Source organism: Ailuropoda melanoleuca, chromosome 4 (genome assembly GCF_002007445.2).
Source record: "Ailuropoda melanoleuca isolate Jingjing chromosome 4, ASM200744v2, whole genome shotgun sequence".
Classification (NCBI taxonomy): domain Eukaryota; kingdom Metazoa; phylum Chordata; class Mammalia; order Carnivora; family Ursidae; genus Ailuropoda; species Ailuropoda melanoleuca.
Genome location: NC_048221.1, coordinates 1,981,687 through 1,997,992, shown reverse-complemented (window position 1 = coordinate 1,997,992; position 16,306 = coordinate 1,981,687). Strand labels below are relative to the sequence as shown.

Below are 16,306 nucleotides of genomic sequence, written 5' to 3'. Positions count from 1 at the left end.
GTTTTTAAGAATTTCTCTTTTTGTTCTAAAGACAAAGCTTAGAAATGGGATCTCAGACACTGAAATGCTTTGAAGGCTTCCCCCCCCACACCCTGGTCTCCATTCTGCGGTGCCCTCTGTAGTTGTTTAGAAGCTAGGTCTCTGGGGCGCCTGGGTGGCACAGCGGTTAAGCGTCTGCCTTCGGCTTAGGACGTGATCCCAGCGTTCTGGAATCGAGCCCCACATCAGGCTCCTCTGCTGGGAGCCTGCTTCTTCCTCTCCCACTCCCCCTGCTTGTGTTCCCTCTCTCGCTGGCTGTCTCTATCTCTGTCGAATAAATAAATAAAATCTTTTTAAAAAATAAAAATAGAAAAAATAAAAGCTAGGTCTCTCCTCACACATTTCTAACTAAATGGACTAACTTGACCAGGACTTAGCGTCAATGGTCCTTACGGGGAATTTTTGGTCTCCCCAAACTGAATCTTATCAAAACTAAATTGGACAGCCACGGCTCTACAGCTGTCAAGCCCAGATAGGATGCGTATTTCAATGGGTATTTTGAAGCTTCCAAACACACCAGGATCTGCTGCTGCTTCTCTGGAAATACTACTTGTAAATTAACAGAGGCAAACCACTGAAAGGTGTCAAAGTGACTTCTGATCCTCTGTCTCCCTTCCCCATCTTCTTTGTCTCCAACAGGTGGCAGCCACCTGGTGTGCAGACCAGGCCTCCAGGGCCCTCTTCCTCTCCTCCCTCTGCCCCATCCCCACCTCCTGTGTACCCCTGCCCTCCTTCTTGAAGGCCCCTTTTCCTCTGACTCTCTCCCGAATCCTTCCACAGGCTGACTTGGGGATCCAAATAAACCTCAATTTCCTGGATTCTCCTTGAAAAAGACTAAACTGTGAGTCAGAGTTAGCATTTTCCAACGTGACTGAGGATCCCCACAGGTGTGCTGAAGAATTTGATAGTTATTCAAACTTATCAGTCTGGTTTCTCAGATATTTAACAATTAGCTCACATGCTTCTTGGTGAGGGCCAGGCCAAACACTGGATGAATCTGGCCTGATAGGAACATCTTAAGTATTAGGGAAACAGCACGTTTATGCAGGATAGCAGTAAACTCCCTGGAAATACTACTGAGCAATTATACTATCTTCCTTCCAGTCTGCTGAGTGGAACAGAATTCAAACTTGCACACAACAACCTGATGGGCATTTTCATGATTACGCTGACTCCAAACTGCCTTTAAAGAAATTCTCCATTTTCAGTTACAGCATATAAAACAAGTTTTACAAACCTGTACTTTCTGCTATTATTACAAAGAGCCAGGATATCGAAGAAAGCTTGTTGCAAACACAAGCGCTCTAGGCCCCTGCATCCCTTCGGCCTGATGTTCCAACATTCTCCTCTTTCCCAGAGACAGGGCTCTAAGGAACTACAGGGGCTCTTCCCAGTCCTCCCTCTTAATCAGCTTGTGGCACCACCTCCACATTGGGAATGAGTCTCCGTCCTTGTTGACAGAACTACACTCCTGGTGGCCAACTCCCTGATGGGAAGCAGCCCCTGCCTACGAGGACCAGAACAGTTCCAACAGCGGGGGCCTCTTGAAAGTCTCCACAGGTTCCTGTCTCTCAGCCTATTCCCTCTGTCTAGGCCCTTGGAGAGATACCTTCTCCTTAGTTACTTCTCTTCTATTCATGTGTGCACCTGACATTTCTTAGAAAAGTACATGGCAGAATTTGGTTCCCCCCCAACGGGCAAATAATTGCAGAATTTGGCAGCAGTAATCAAAACAGCCCACCAGGGGAAGGAAACAACCCCATGGCCTCTTTTCCATGCTCTGTCTCTGACGGCAGTATAGCAGAGTCTGGGGACACCGCTCATTTGTTCCCACTGGATCAGCGACCTTGTTCTTCATGGGCAACACGTCCAACTGGTATCGGCAGAATCCACAGCGTACCTCCCATCAAGATAAAACCGTGTTTTTCAAAACCTCTTGACAGAATGAGACAATACTCCATAAATAAAGAAGCCCTTCAGGGCATCAAAGCCATGAGAGATTAAAAGCCTCAGCATCTCATGATCCCCTGCACTATGCCCTGTAACACCCCCGTTTTCCTGGTGAGAAAACCCAATGGCTGACAACGGAAGTCTGTCCAGGACCGCTCAGCAATAAACAACATTTCCATTCCTCCACACTCGGTTGTTCCTAACCCCACAGGCTACTGACATCCCCTGCCACTAGCACCAACTTTCCACTGTAATTCATCTATGGAGCGCACTTTTAGTATTCCAGCTGTAAGTGTAGCCAGTTCTTCCTTTCACTTGGATAATACCCATGGACAGTCATGCCCCAGGGACCCACAGAGTCTTCTGTACTTGGGACAAACCCCTACGGCAGCTCTGGATGGCAAAGAGTTTTCTGCATCTCTACTTCTTCAAACTATGAAGATAATTTCAGTCTCTGCCTCCCTTCAATGGGAGGCGTCATCTACTTATTAAAACTTTGGGCTTTAAAGGGACATAAAGTCTCAAAAAATTACAGTTTGCATAAGCTCAAGATAAATACTCAGGGCATCTGATCGTGGAATGAGACCATACTGGGATCCAGACAAAACCCCTCATGACTTTTTAATGCTGACACATCATGTTTTGAGTCCCTATGGCATTTTACATCATTCTTCTAAGGAAGAAAGATTTTTCAGTTTACTGGTGGGTATTTTTAAAAGGATAAAGCTGGTAAATATTATCTTGGGTGTGCTACTGCAAATTCTTTTTCTTTAAGATTTTACGACTATTTATTTTACATTAGCTCTGAACAGAATGTGGGGATCAAACCCCCAAGACCGAGACCAAGAGTTGCACAACCCACTGACTGAGTCATCAAGCACCTGCAAACTCTTTTGAAAGCACTGAGACAGCAATACTTTTCCATTTGATGTCCAACCCAATAGGATGAGTTACACGCCCTACTTTTGCCAAGGGTAAAACCACAAACATTTAGTCCAATTGGTATGCCTTTGGGATACCTCGGGACTATGCAGTATTATGGAAACCATGAAATGTAGTTACATCCAATGTGGATAAAACTGAAGAGGCTCCTATGTCCAAAATTTACCATATGCTGTATTTTGGCAGGAGTTCTGGCTCCTATTAATGGCACTGTGCACACCAGACTTGACCTTCGGGGGCCAGAAGAAAGGACCTCATGGATATCTCCACCACGATCAGAGATCACGAAAAAAATAAGCAATCTTGAGTCATGGTCAAAAGGCACGTTCTTCCAAGTCACATTTAGAACAAAACCAACCACAGACACCAAAAATGACTCTCAAAAGATAAACCAACATCAGAAATCTAACAACTATTCATCCAATAAAAAGATAAAACTTACGTGAAAATGTGTGTTTCAATATGAAGACTGAAATGTGGAGGGGGTACAGAGTCAGGAAATTCCAGTATTCGCGACAGACAACAGACCCCTCCCACAGACACATTCTTATCAACACGTCCAAGAGACATTGTAATGGAAAAGAGACATGTTATACGTAACCACGTGATTCCTTCAAGTCTGAGATAACAAAGTGTATGTTGTACAGATGTAGAGGACAAAGGAGGACACTTACCAGGATTAGTGTTCATATCAGTGACATGAACTAGGAATTAGGACACTTCTCGTCTCTATTAAGGAAGAGGCACTTGCAAAAACAAAACCAAGTTTATAACAATGAAACGGTTTCTGCTCCGTGACATTTTCATGAACAAAATACATAAACCTGATACTGGAATATTTACCAAAATTGTGTCCATTCAGGTTTGTCTCCAGGTACTGGCTTGTATTTTAAAAATGATTTTAGGGAGTATAAGTGCTTTCCCACATTGTGTCTGTGCTCCCAGACGGATGAGATACCTGAAGGCATTTCCATGATTCTTAAGTTCACAGGGTTTCACATCACGGTGCTTTCACATGTGTCCTCAAAGGAAGAGGGACAACTGAACGCCTTCCCACAGTGTGGAGATTCACACGGTTCTGCCCCGTGTCATCACACGTACCTGTAGGCATATGGGACACTGGAAGGTCTTACCAGAGCCTTAGGTTCAAGGGATACTGTCCACTGAGATTTCTCACGTGTTCTTGAAGGGAGCAGCAACTAGTGAAGGTCTCTCCCCAGTGTGTTTCTTCATATGCACTCTAAGGGATGAGGAAAACTTGTATGCTCTCCCACACTCCTTACATTCATAGGGTTTACTTGTGATGTGCGTTTTCAAATGATCTTGAAAACACTGAGACCGACTGAAAGCTTTGCCACACTCCATACACTTAAAAGGTCTCTCGCCAGTGTGTGTCCGCATGTGTTCTTCCAGGTGTGATGGACTGCTGAAGGCTTTGCCACAGTGCTGACATTCATAGGGTTTCCTTCTAGTGTGTGTCTTCATATGTACTCGCAAGGATGCAGTACAGGTGAAGGCTTTCCCACACTGCTGACACTTACAGGGTCCTTCTCCACCGTGCGTCCTCATATGAGCTCGTAGGTTTCCAGGAGAGGTGAAGGCTTTCCCACAGTGCTGACATTTACACCGTCGTTCTCCACTGTGTGTCCTCACATGTGCCCGCAGGTTTGCAGGAGACTTAAAGGACTTCCCACACTGCTGACATTTAAAGGGTCTTTCCCCAGTGTGCGTCCTCATATGTTCTTGTAGGTCTCTCTGATACCTGAAGGCTCTGCCACACTCCTTACATTCATAGGGCTTCAGGACATTATGTGTGGCCATGTGACGTTCAAAAGGTCGATGCTTTCTGAAAGTTTCACCACACTCCTTACATTCCAAGTGTCCACCCTGTGTGTGTCTTCTCACAGTATGTATTGCAAGGGTGTGGTGACGAATGAAGGCTTTCCCACAGTGCTGACATTTATAGGGTCTCTCCCCAGTGTGGGTCCTCACGTGTTCTCGCAGGCATGAGTTATACCTGAAAGTCTTCCCACAGTGCTGACATTCATACGGTCTCTCCCCAGTGTGTGTTGTCACGTGTTCTCGCAGATTTCCAAGATATCTGAAGGTCTTCCCACACTGCTGACATTCATAGGGTCTCTCCCCGGTGTGTGTCCTCATGTGTATTCGCAGGTCTGTGTGATCCCGGAAGGCTTTGCCACATAGGTTACATTCATAGGGTTTCACGGTACTATGAGTGGTCATGTGACGTTTAAAATGTTCGCATTTCCGGAAAGTTTTCCCACACTCCTTACATTCATAGGGTCTGTCTCCAGTGTGTGTCCTCATATGTACTCCAAGGGCTGTGTGATACCTGAAGGCCCTGCCACACTCCTTACATTCATAAGGTTTCACTATATTGTGTGTGGTCATGTGACGTTCAAAGGGTAGATGTTTCCTGAAACTCTGCCCACATTCCTTACATTCCAAGGGTCTGTCCTCTGTGTGTCTTCTCATGTGTACTTCGAGGGAGTAGTGACCACGGAACCCTTTCCCACAGTGCTGACATTTATAGGGTCTCTCCCCATTGTGTGTCCTCACATGTCTTTGCAGGCTTGAAGTAGACCCGAAGACTTTCCCACACTCCCCACATTTATATGGTCTCTCCCCACTGTGAGTTCTCACATGACGTGTAAGATTGGAATTATACATAAAGGCTTTCCCACACACATCACACTCATGGACACTCTGTCCACAGTGACCCCGCACATGACCCTGAAAGGATGAGGTGCGACTGAAAGCTTTCCCACATTTCTTGCACTCTAAAGATTTTTTACTACTGAAACTCTTCAAGTCTGTCTTTGACGCTGTCCCAGTGTCCTGGTGTTCGTAGGGTTTCCCTACAAGGTCTATGTCAACATGAGGGCTGTGGCTCAAGACACAGCTGCAGGCCGGCCCACATTCCGCACAGGGACTAGGTTTGTGTCCAGGCTGAGATGTTCCTGGATTCTCAGGGAAAGAACCATCTCTGAAGGCTTCCCTACACTTAGCACATTCACAGGATTTGTCTCCAGCAGGACAATCCTCAAGCACAGTAAGGCCTGCCGTCTGGTTTACGGTTTCTCCGCACTGATTACCTTCATTGCTCTCACAGACAGGCTCCGCCCAATGACTTCTGTTCAAAACAGGAAGGCACACTGTTAGGGAATAATGATTATAACCCAAGTCCTTATTAATGATCTACTGATACTTATGAGTGATTATTTGACTACATAATGGCCATTTCCAAAGAATGGGCATGTTTGTGGCACTGTCTCCATGGTAACAAAGTGAAACAAGCTTAATGCACTGGCTGAGGACTCAAATGTAGTCGTAACACTCTGGGTTTCTCAGATATAGTTCTTCTCACCACTGTTTCCAACTGAATTAGTTTTCAGATGATCAATATCTAGAATGCATTCGTTAAAAGCTTCATCTTGTGAAAATTATCATTACACATTTACTGAGGTGTGCTTTCAGCTATCCTTTGATTTCAAGTTAGTCTCACAATCTGCCCAGACCCCCTCCTTCTCCTGCGGGAGTGTCACTCACCTCAAATGCCCTTCCTGGGTCTGGGTCTGATCTCCGCTGCTATGAAATTTCCAGTTTTCTCCAAAAACAGAACACGAATCATTTCTTGCAAATAGGCCTGTTTTCTCTCCACTGGGTAGCTCATTCTGCAAAACACTCCACTGAGGCCTTGATGCGCTCCTTCTATCCTGACTGGGACAAACTGCAAAAATTGGTAGCGTAATTTAATTTCTTGGGAACAATCTGATGTTTGAAGGTATGAAAATGGATCATATGTCGATTTCTATTCATATACTGATCCCGAAGTGGAAATGAGGTTCACCAGGAAGAACAGATAAGCAACCAGAGAAAAATTCTGAGGATCCTAGTGATTTGGGACTTTGGCAGTAAGAGGAAAAGCGTATGAAGGGCAGCCCGCTTACTCAGAAATACGTCAAAATCGATGCAGACTAGTGTGGAGATCAGTATTATCAGAAAGGAAAGCAGAAAGGAACTGGGCAAGACACACACATCCACACCCTACCTCTGTAAGAGGAATACAGAAAGGCTTGTCACGTGGGTGAGGATGGATGCACGGTCTAACTTGGAAGCCAGGTCAATGACAGAATCACCCTTCTCGAACAAAACTGAGTCACGTTTCTAATGGACGTGTGCAAATGCATTCCCTTCTCCAGAACCTGGTCCAACCGAGGCCTGGTGGACTGTTCTGAAGGCACAGAGCCCCCTGTGAAGCCTGCCTGGACTGCCCCACATGACCCTGGGAGGTTGGATGTGTGTGCGGCTGCTGCCCAGCCCCTGGAGAACAGCGCAGCACACGGGATGATTTGAAGGGTAACCAGCAATCTGGAAGATGGGCTCTTACTTTTTTCATATTGCTTCGGTATATTTGGAATCTTTTCTGTTTCCATACAAATTTTTAAATTTGTTGCTCTAATCCTTTCAAAGATACTATCAGTATGTTGATAGGGATATCACGGAACATGTAGAGTGCTTTCTTTATTAAATGTCTTATAGATTTCAGAGTACAGGTCTTTTACCTTCCTCGGTTACGTTTATTTACTGTATTTTATAATTTTTGAAGGAATTGAACATAGGATTGTTTTCTTAATTTCTCTCTGCTGTTTTGAGTTATACAAATGCAACAGATTTTGGTATATTAAATTTGTATCCTGCAACATTTCTAAATTCATTTGTTAGTTCTAATAGTATTTGGTGAAGTCTTAAGGATTTTCTATGTTTACACTGATATTTGAAAATATGGACAATTTTCTCTTCTTAAACAGTTGCATGTTTCTCATTTCTTTATGCTGTCTGACTAGTAGGGCTATGACTTCCACCACTATGTTGAAAAAAAAAACTGGTGCAAATGGACATCCCTGTTTTGTTCCTGATCTTAGAAGAGAAGCTTCTGGCTCCCCACCATTGAGTATATTACTGTGGGTTTGTCATATATGGCCTATGCTCTGTTGAGGTATATTCCTTGTACACACCTTTTTGAGAGTGTTTATCAGGAATGGAGGTTGCATTCTGTCAAATGACTTTCTACAGCTATGGAGATGATCATGTGATTTTTAGGATTTATTTCACTGATGTAATGTATTATGTTGATTGGTATGCATAAATATGTAACTCCTTCATCCCTGGAATAAATCCCACTTTATTATGGTGAATGCTCCTTTCAATGTATTTTTTGAATTCAGTTTGCTAATATTCTGTTTTGTACTTTTGCATTTGTTTCTCAGGGTTATTCATCTGTAATTTTATTTTTACTTTTGGGGGGTAGCGTCTTTGGTTTCGGTATCGGGGTGATACTGACGTCTTGGAATGAATTTGAAAGTATTCCTTCCTGTTCTATTTTCTGGAGTAGTTGAGAATAACAGGTTTAACTCTTCTTTATCAGTTTGGTAGAACGTACCTGTGAGGTCACGTGGTTGGTCCTGGATTTCTCCTGTATGTGTTTTGATTAGTAATTCACTCTTGTTTCTAGTAGTAATAGTCTGTTTACATTTCTATTTCTTCCTGACCCCATCCTGACAGATGAGTTCCTAAAAATTATCTATTTCTCTGGGTGGTGCAATTTGTTGCTATACAACTTCCCATGTAATCTCATAATCCATTGTATTTCTATGGTGTTAACTGTAACTTTTCTTTCATTTCTGACTGAGTCTTCTTTCTTTCCTTTCTTTTTTTTTTAAGATTTTATTTATTTATTTGACAGAGAGAGACAGCCAGCGAGAGAGGGAACACAAGCAGGGGGAGTGGGAGAGGAAGAAGCAGGCTCATAGCGGAAGAGCTTGATGTGCGGCTCGATCCCATAACGCCAGGATCACGCCCTGAGCCAAAGGCAGACGCTTAACCGCTGTGCCACCCAGGCACCCCTCTTGTTTTCTTGATTAGTTTGGCTAGATTTTATCAATTTTATCTTTTCAAAAGGCCAGCTGTTAGTTTCACTGATCCTTTCTATTTTTTTTTAAAGATTTTATTTATTTATTGGACACAGAGTGACACAGCGAGAGAGGGAACACAAGCAGGGGGAGCGGGAGACGGAGAAGCAGGCTTACCGCTGAGCAGGGAGCCCAATGCGAGGCTCCATCCCAGATCATGCCCTGAGCTGAAGGCAGATGCTTAACGTCTGAGCCACCCAGACGCCCCTGATCTTTTCTATTTTTTTAACCTCCATTTATTTCTGTTCTACTCTTTATTATTTCCTTCCTTATAAATTTGGGCTTTCTTTGTTTTTCTTTTGCTAGTTACTCTAGGCATAAGTTTGAATTGTTTGAGATTTTTCTTGTTTTCTGAGGCAGGCCCGTATCACTATACACTTCCCTTTTACCGCTGCTTGTGATGCACGGGCCAAAAATGTTCCACCATGCATTCATTTTTATTTGGCTCCAGGTATTTTGTGATTCCTCTTTGACTTCTTTGTTGACCCACTGGTTTTTAGCAGCATGCTGTTTAGCCTCAGCACGTTTGAGCTTCTTCTTTTTCTTACTATTTACTTGTAATTTCATATTGCTGTGCACAGAAAACATGCCTCCAAAGATTACAGTCTTTGTAAACTTACCGAGACTTCCTTTGTGGTCTAATGTATGAACTATACTGGAGAATGCTCCACGTGCACTTGAAAGAATGTGTATTTTGCCATTTGGGATGGAATGTTCATTATGTCCACCTGGTGTAATGTGTCATTGAAATCCACTCTTTACTAATTTTCAGTAAATCTGAAATATGCAGGCACATTAGTGGAGTGTTAAATCCTCCTACAATTATTTACTACCGTCATTTTCTGCCTTTATTTCTCTTAATATTTGCTTTATATATTCAGGTATTCCCTGTTGGGTGCATAGATCTATTCAATTGTTACACTGCTCCTCCTGTCTGATTGATGTGTTTATCCGCATGTCATGGTAGTCTCTGTCTCCAGTTACATTCTTTGCTATGACATCTACTGTAACTCATGTAAGTTTTCAATCTCTGCTTTTTTCCCCACTTCTGTTTGGATGGAAGATCTGTTTTAATCCACTTGACTTTCAGTCTGTTTTGTGTCTCCCTTTGAGGCAGAATATAGATGGATTCTGTTTTTAATCATTCAGGCAATATATGTCTTTCGATTGGAGCATTGATCCACCTACATTGAGAGTAATTATTGAGGGGCATGTTTTTCTTGCTAGCCTGTGAATGCTTTTTTTCTTAAGATTTACTTACTTGAGAGAGAGTGAGCGAGCGAGAGAGCAGGAGCTGGATAAGGGGCATAGGGAGAGGGATAAGCAGACTCCCCTCTGAGCAGAGAGCCCGACGCAGGGCTGGATCCCAGGACCCTAAGATCATGACCTGAGCCAAAGGCAGATGCTTAACTGACTAAGCCACCCAGGTGCCCCCACAGCGGTTTTTTTCTTTGTTTTGTTTTTAAGTAATATGTAAACCCAACATGGGGCTCAAACTCATGACCCTGAGATCAAGCGGCCCATGCTCTACTAAGTCAGCCAGTCACCCCGTATTTCACATCTGTTTCTCTGTATCCACAGATTAACCTCAAGATACAAAGGACTTTACTACTTGTGTTTTAACCTTCATAACAGCTTTCTAAGTGGTTTATCTACTAACTTTATATGTCCTACTTCCAGCAGATGTATATATCCTTTCATAAGTTTCATGCTTTTAGTTACCACCTTTTCTTTTCCACTTAAAAGAAGTACTTCATGATTTCTTGTAAGGCTGATTTAACGGCAGGACACCTGGGTGGCACAGTGATTCGGGCACCGAACCCTTGATTTTGGTTCAAGTCATGATCTCAGGGTCTTGAGATCGAGCCCCACATCGGGCTCCGTGCTTGGGGCAGAGTCCGCTTAGAATCTCTCCCCCCTCGCCGCTCCCCCCCACATTGTGTGTGTGCACATGCTCTCTCTCTCTCCTAAGTGAGATTTTTTTTAAAAGATGGTGTCATGGTGATGAAGTTCTTTCATTATTATTTGTCTGGAAACCTTTTTATCTCTTTCAATGAGCAATGAACTTCCTGAGTAGAATATCCTTGGTTGTAGGCTTTTTCCTTCTGGCGCTCTCAATGTTTCATGCCACTCCCCACCGGCCTGCCCTTTTTCTCCTGAAAAATCGGCTGATAGCCTTATGGAATTTCCCTTGTAGTTTTTAAAGTTTGGTTTCTCTAGCTGCTTTCAGATAATCTCTTTATTTTTCATTTTTTCCCATTTTATTATAAATGTTGGTATGGTTCTCCTTTCTCCTTCCAACTTGGCCCTGCTGTACTTCCCAGACCTGGATATCTGTTCCATGACCAGATCTGAGAACTCCTCACCCAGGATCTAAGGATCCTGGGATCCAGCCCAGCATCAGGCTCTTTCTTCAAAGAAGTTTCTGCTCTTTTCTCTCCCTTCTCCTCCTTAGATCCCTATAATGCAATTATTATCATTGCTGTGGTCAAAGAGGTCCCTGAACTTATCCTCAGTTGTTTCTTTCTCACCATTATTGTCATTTTGCTATTCAGCTTGGCTGCTTCCCACACCACCTCAGCTTCCAGACCGAGGGTACCCGTTTAGCACCTTCTCGTCTGCTATGGATTCCCTCCACTGTATTTTTCAGGTCAGTTATGGTATTTCCCAGCTGTGATCAGTTCTTGTTTATACTTTCCATCTCCTCGTTGAAGTTCTCACTATGTTCATTCACTCTTCTTTCAAGTCTGGGGGGTATCTACATGACCATTATTTTGAACTCTTTATCTGACAGATTACTTATGTTTATATGATTTAGCTCACTTTCAGTGCTTTTGTCCCGTTACTTTCTCTGCAACCAATTCCTCTGTCCTCTTGCTGTGTTGGCATGTATTAGATAAGCCAGCTACATCTCGGGGTCTTCAGAGCAGTGGACTTACATAGAAGCCATCCTATGGTGCCCTACACCACAATCACGCCCTGGTGCGGGCTGTCTCCTGTTGTGGCTGAGACCCGGCTGCTATATACACACCGGTGTGTGGGGCTTCATCCCCTGCATGGCTGGCTGGGAAGTCCTGCCGTAGCCGTGCTGGGTGCACTGATGAATGGGCGTGACTCTTAATACGGCCACCTGCAACGATGGATAGTGACTGCTGTAGGTGCAGCAGTGGGCAGGTTGCCCCCAGCTCGGCTAGCTGAGGGGCCAGGTGACGGAAACACCTGGCTGAGGCTAGTGCGGGCTCACTGGTCGGTGTGGTTAGCTCCTTCACTCCCTGGGACAGAAGTCATGCTGGAGAGGGGGTAATCACAACTGGGGTTGCGTGACAGGGGCAGTAGGACAGGAGCCCCAATAGGGAGACATTGGCCACGAGTGAGGCTGCCACCAAGGGTGGCTGGACGGGAGCGACTCTGGACGGGTACCTTCTAAGGCAGGTGGGTTAGATGGGATGGGTTGGTGGGAAATGCTGCGTGGGGGAAACCAGTATAAGCAATGTAGATGAAGCGTGTCAGAACTGGCTCCCAGATGTATCCGGCTATCTCGGGTGAAGGAGGGCAAGATCAATGACACCTGCCAGCATGTCAGTTCCTAGAGAAAGCTCCCTGGGCCTCCACCGTGTGCCCTAAAATTAGGCAATAAATCTTCAAAATGCATCTTTGTGCTTGGCCTTGTGCACACCGATAAGAGTGTGCTAACTCCTTTAGAGTAAAGACTGTTTTCCATAGCCCTCCATCTTCCCCGTCAAGCCCTGCTGGTGTTTCAGCTCCCAAACTTAAGGCCCATTGCTTTTCAAAGGCAGGTGTTCTGGGCCCTGGTCTTTGCACTGCGGTCCCCAGGGCCAGGGGTGCCTGGTGTGGGGACTGATTTCCCTGCTTCTCTGTACCTGTGGTGTCCCACCCACTTCTGCGTATGCACACTGGGGTTTGGCTTCCAACCACATCTCTGCTCCACCTACTCTCTTCCGTGAGGACGTCTCGCTGTGACTAGCTGCAAAAGATCTGTTCCAGCAGTCTTCAGGTCGTTTTCAGAGTGAGTTGGAATACACGCAGTTCTTGCCTCAGAGTGTCCAGGGGAGCAGGGGAGCTCAGGGTGCTCCTACGCTGTCATCTCCCCTCCTCATAAGTGAGGGGTTCATTGGAGCAACATTACCGAGCCCAATATGGAGTAACCGCTGTGTAACTTTCATAGAAGTGAAAACCACACAGCAGCGCTCCCTGCCCCAAACTGACACCGGAGACCACATTCACATTTACAAAACTAGGGACTCTCACACTTGGATCAAGACTAACAGAGAGTCAATTCAACACATGAAACTTTGTCTTCACGGGAAAGGTCTGCGACCCCGCGTAGTTTCCATGAAGGCTTGGATCACGTCTGTCTCTTCTCCAACGTATCCCCATTCCTCGGCCCCAGTAAGATCGGACACTCGTAAGAAACATTCGTTCCCTAAAACTCTGGTGAAGGGGTGGAGCCATGCTTACCCAGGGAGGCCAGGTTCCTGCAGGTCTCCAGCATCACATCTCTGTACAGCCTCCTCTGACCACCGTCCAGCAAAGCCCACTCCTCCGGGGTGAAGTTCACAGCCACATCCGCAAAGACCACCGCCTCCTGAAACATCCCACAGATTCTACTCAGCAACGCTCCCTCCTCACCCACGTGTGTGGGAGGTTGGGGTGATAGGCAGGGAACTGCACTCCACTCCTAGGACCCAAGTCACACCCGTGTGGGAAGTGACAACACATCCACTACCACGCCCCCTGCGATGGGAAGAGCTGGGAACCCGAAGCACGGGGTGATGGCGACGGCTGATACAGACTTACATACACCCCAATACAGGCTGTTCTTACTGAGACACAGCGGATCTGAGCACTCCAGTACGGTAAAGAATGAAAAATCAGACAGCACATCTTTGACTTGTCCAAAGATGATTTATTGCCTTGTCAGCCCAAGAACTGGAACCAGAAGGTCAGGATGTTGTGGACCCCTGACTTGAGCGGCTCTCTCCTTGGGAGGCAACAAGGTGCAGTCCCCTCCACCCTGGCAGAGGCAGACGTGACCCCTTCCCCGGATTAGGTGGACTGTGATCCGGTCGCCCCACATTTGGTGGCCTTCGTGGGGGAAAATTTGCTGTGCCATCATATCCCCGGATTCTTCAGGAATTTTGTGGGAGTTTCCCTTGGGGGACCAACTCTAGTACTCCTTAGGCAACTGAGGACCGCCAGCTGAGTCACTCCTCCGAGAAGATCCAAAGGCCCGGGGGGAGCCCTATGGACTGCCCTTGCCCAAAATGGTGAGGGATTTCCCCTCTTGCCCTTCAGAGGGATCCTTAACTCCCTCCTTTCTCTTTTCGGCCCTTCAGCTGGTCTACCCCTAGTACTCCTCAGTCAACTGAAGGTCTTGGTGAACAGATGGGACAGTGATGCCTGTGCACGCCCTGTCCTCTCTCCTCCCACTACATCGCCTGAGGCCCCCATTCCCAATATGTGGGAATGGCAGCTCCTCCAAGGTGAATCCGCACATGTTATGTACTCTGTGAGACCCTTTCCGGATGCTTGCTGACTCTCAGCTGCCTTGCTTCTTTGAGACCAACCCACTGATTTCTTCGTTCCCTTACATTCAGCTGCCACCTTGACCTATAGGCAAACACGTTCCTACCTTTTTGAATGGCGAGTCCTCTCCTCTGTATCTGACCCGGTTTGGCCACCTGGTATCTGGCTCTCCCTACTGCAGCAGACAACCCAGCAGGGATTACTACCGCCATGTGCGGCAACCCTTCCTTGGTGGGACACCCTCTGGGAATCAGCAGCAGGTCTTTCCCGTTATAGGAAATAAAATGGCTGGTTCAGCAAGCAAAACTGCAGTCGTAAGCCTTATGAACAGAATAAAAACCAAAAACCCACGATCACCTGGAGAGGCACAGAAAAGGCATCTGACTAAACCCAGACCCTGTCATAAGGAAAGTACTCAACCAACTAGGCACAAAGGGGAACCTCTCGTCCTGATAAGGGGCAGCTAGGAAAGCCCACAGCTAACAACAGAGCAGACATGTCCCCACAGAAGATATGCGAGCAGCCAACAGTTCAGGAAAAGATGCTAGACTTAGTCCCCAGGGAAATGGACGTCCAACTACAAGCAGATACTCCTTCAAACCCAGTAGAATGGCTATAAAGTCACACAAGTCAGTGCTGGTGAGGACGTGAGGAAGCGGGACTCTCAGGCAGCTATGCTGCTGGGGATGGAGAACCGCGCAGTCACCGGGGAAGGGTCGAAACGATGAACGTCGAGTTACGTGCAATACAGCAATGCACGCCTAGATCAATCTACCCAGGATGAGTTTACTTACTTATTTAATAATAATTTTTTATTATGTTATGTTAGTCGCCATACAGTTCATCCTTAGTTTCCGATGTCGTGCTCCATGATTCATCGTCTGCGTATAACACCCAGCGCTCCATGCAATATGTGCCCTCCTTACTACCCACCACCGGCCTAGCTCATCCCCCACCCTCCCAGACGGGTTTAGAGGAGCGCCAGCACCAACACCAATGCGCACGTACCCTCAGCAGCATATTCCTAACAGCCAACAATGTAAACCACCCACAAGACCATCAACACCCTGAAAATAAAGGAGACAGGACTAAGATGGAGTCAGGAGTCCACAGAGAAAGCACCCAAACCCTTCCCTCACGGCCAGTGGCGGACTTAACAGGGAGATAGGCACACCGCAAGTCTACACTACATTACATCCTACACACGAGGGAGGAAGGTTATTTCTCCGTGTGGCAACAGCCCAGCCAATGAGAGACAGCCACAGGCCGGCCAATGAGAGACAGCCACAGGCCGGCCAATGAGAGACAGCCACAGGCCGGCCCACGAGAAGCCACAACACATGGCCCCTCCAGTTGGCTCCACTGGATGTTTTGTCGGGCAGGCACTCCCCAGGCCCCCTCTCCTCTAAAAGGAAGCGTGGTCCCTTTCTTCCCCAGCCTCGCGTGTGGTTTTGCGGGGGCTTCCTCGGACTGTACGACAGTTCTCTGATACTCCCGGAGAGACGCGTTCTTCTTTACGACTGCACGTCTGTCTGTACGGGAGCGTGCACGGGGGGAGGAGCGGAGCGAGCCGGAGAGGGGCGCCCGCGGACTGCGCACCGAGCACGGAGCCCGCCTCCGTCTCAAGACCTCAGATCCCGACCTGAGTCAGATCAGGAGTCCGACCTTAACCAGCTGACCCACCCACTCACCCCAGACAAAACGTTTCTCCGGTAAAAGTAACTGAGGGTTTTACCTTTAAGGTCAGCGTTACCTGACTATCACCGCGGACCAGAGCAGACCCCAGCCTCTCCAAGCTGCTGAGCGCACCGGTGCGGGTCCCCCAGAGCCCACCG

The 16,306-nt window shown here is 46.5% G+C and overlaps 1 protein-coding gene across 1 annotated transcript in view; it reads right to left on the bottom strand.

Annotated features, from left to right (window-relative positions):
• Nucleotides 1-3,678: 3,678 nt before the first annotated feature.
• Nucleotides 3,679-16,306, bottom strand: part of LOC100472689 (zinc finger protein 77) — a 19,629-nt gene continuing 7,001 nt past the window's right edge. The window contains exons 2-4 of the mRNA XM_019804125.2: nucleotides 13,404-13,530; nucleotides 6,502-6,682; nucleotides 3,679-6,085 (exon numbers count right to left, since the gene is read on the bottom strand). Of these exons, the coding sequence (XP_019659684.2) occupies nucleotides 4,105-6,085; nucleotides 6,502-6,682; nucleotides 13,404-13,530 (2,289 nt within the window). The 3' untranslated portion in view covers nucleotides 3,679-4,104. The remainder of the gene's footprint in view (nucleotides 6,086-6,501; nucleotides 6,683-13,403; nucleotides 13,531-16,306) is intronic.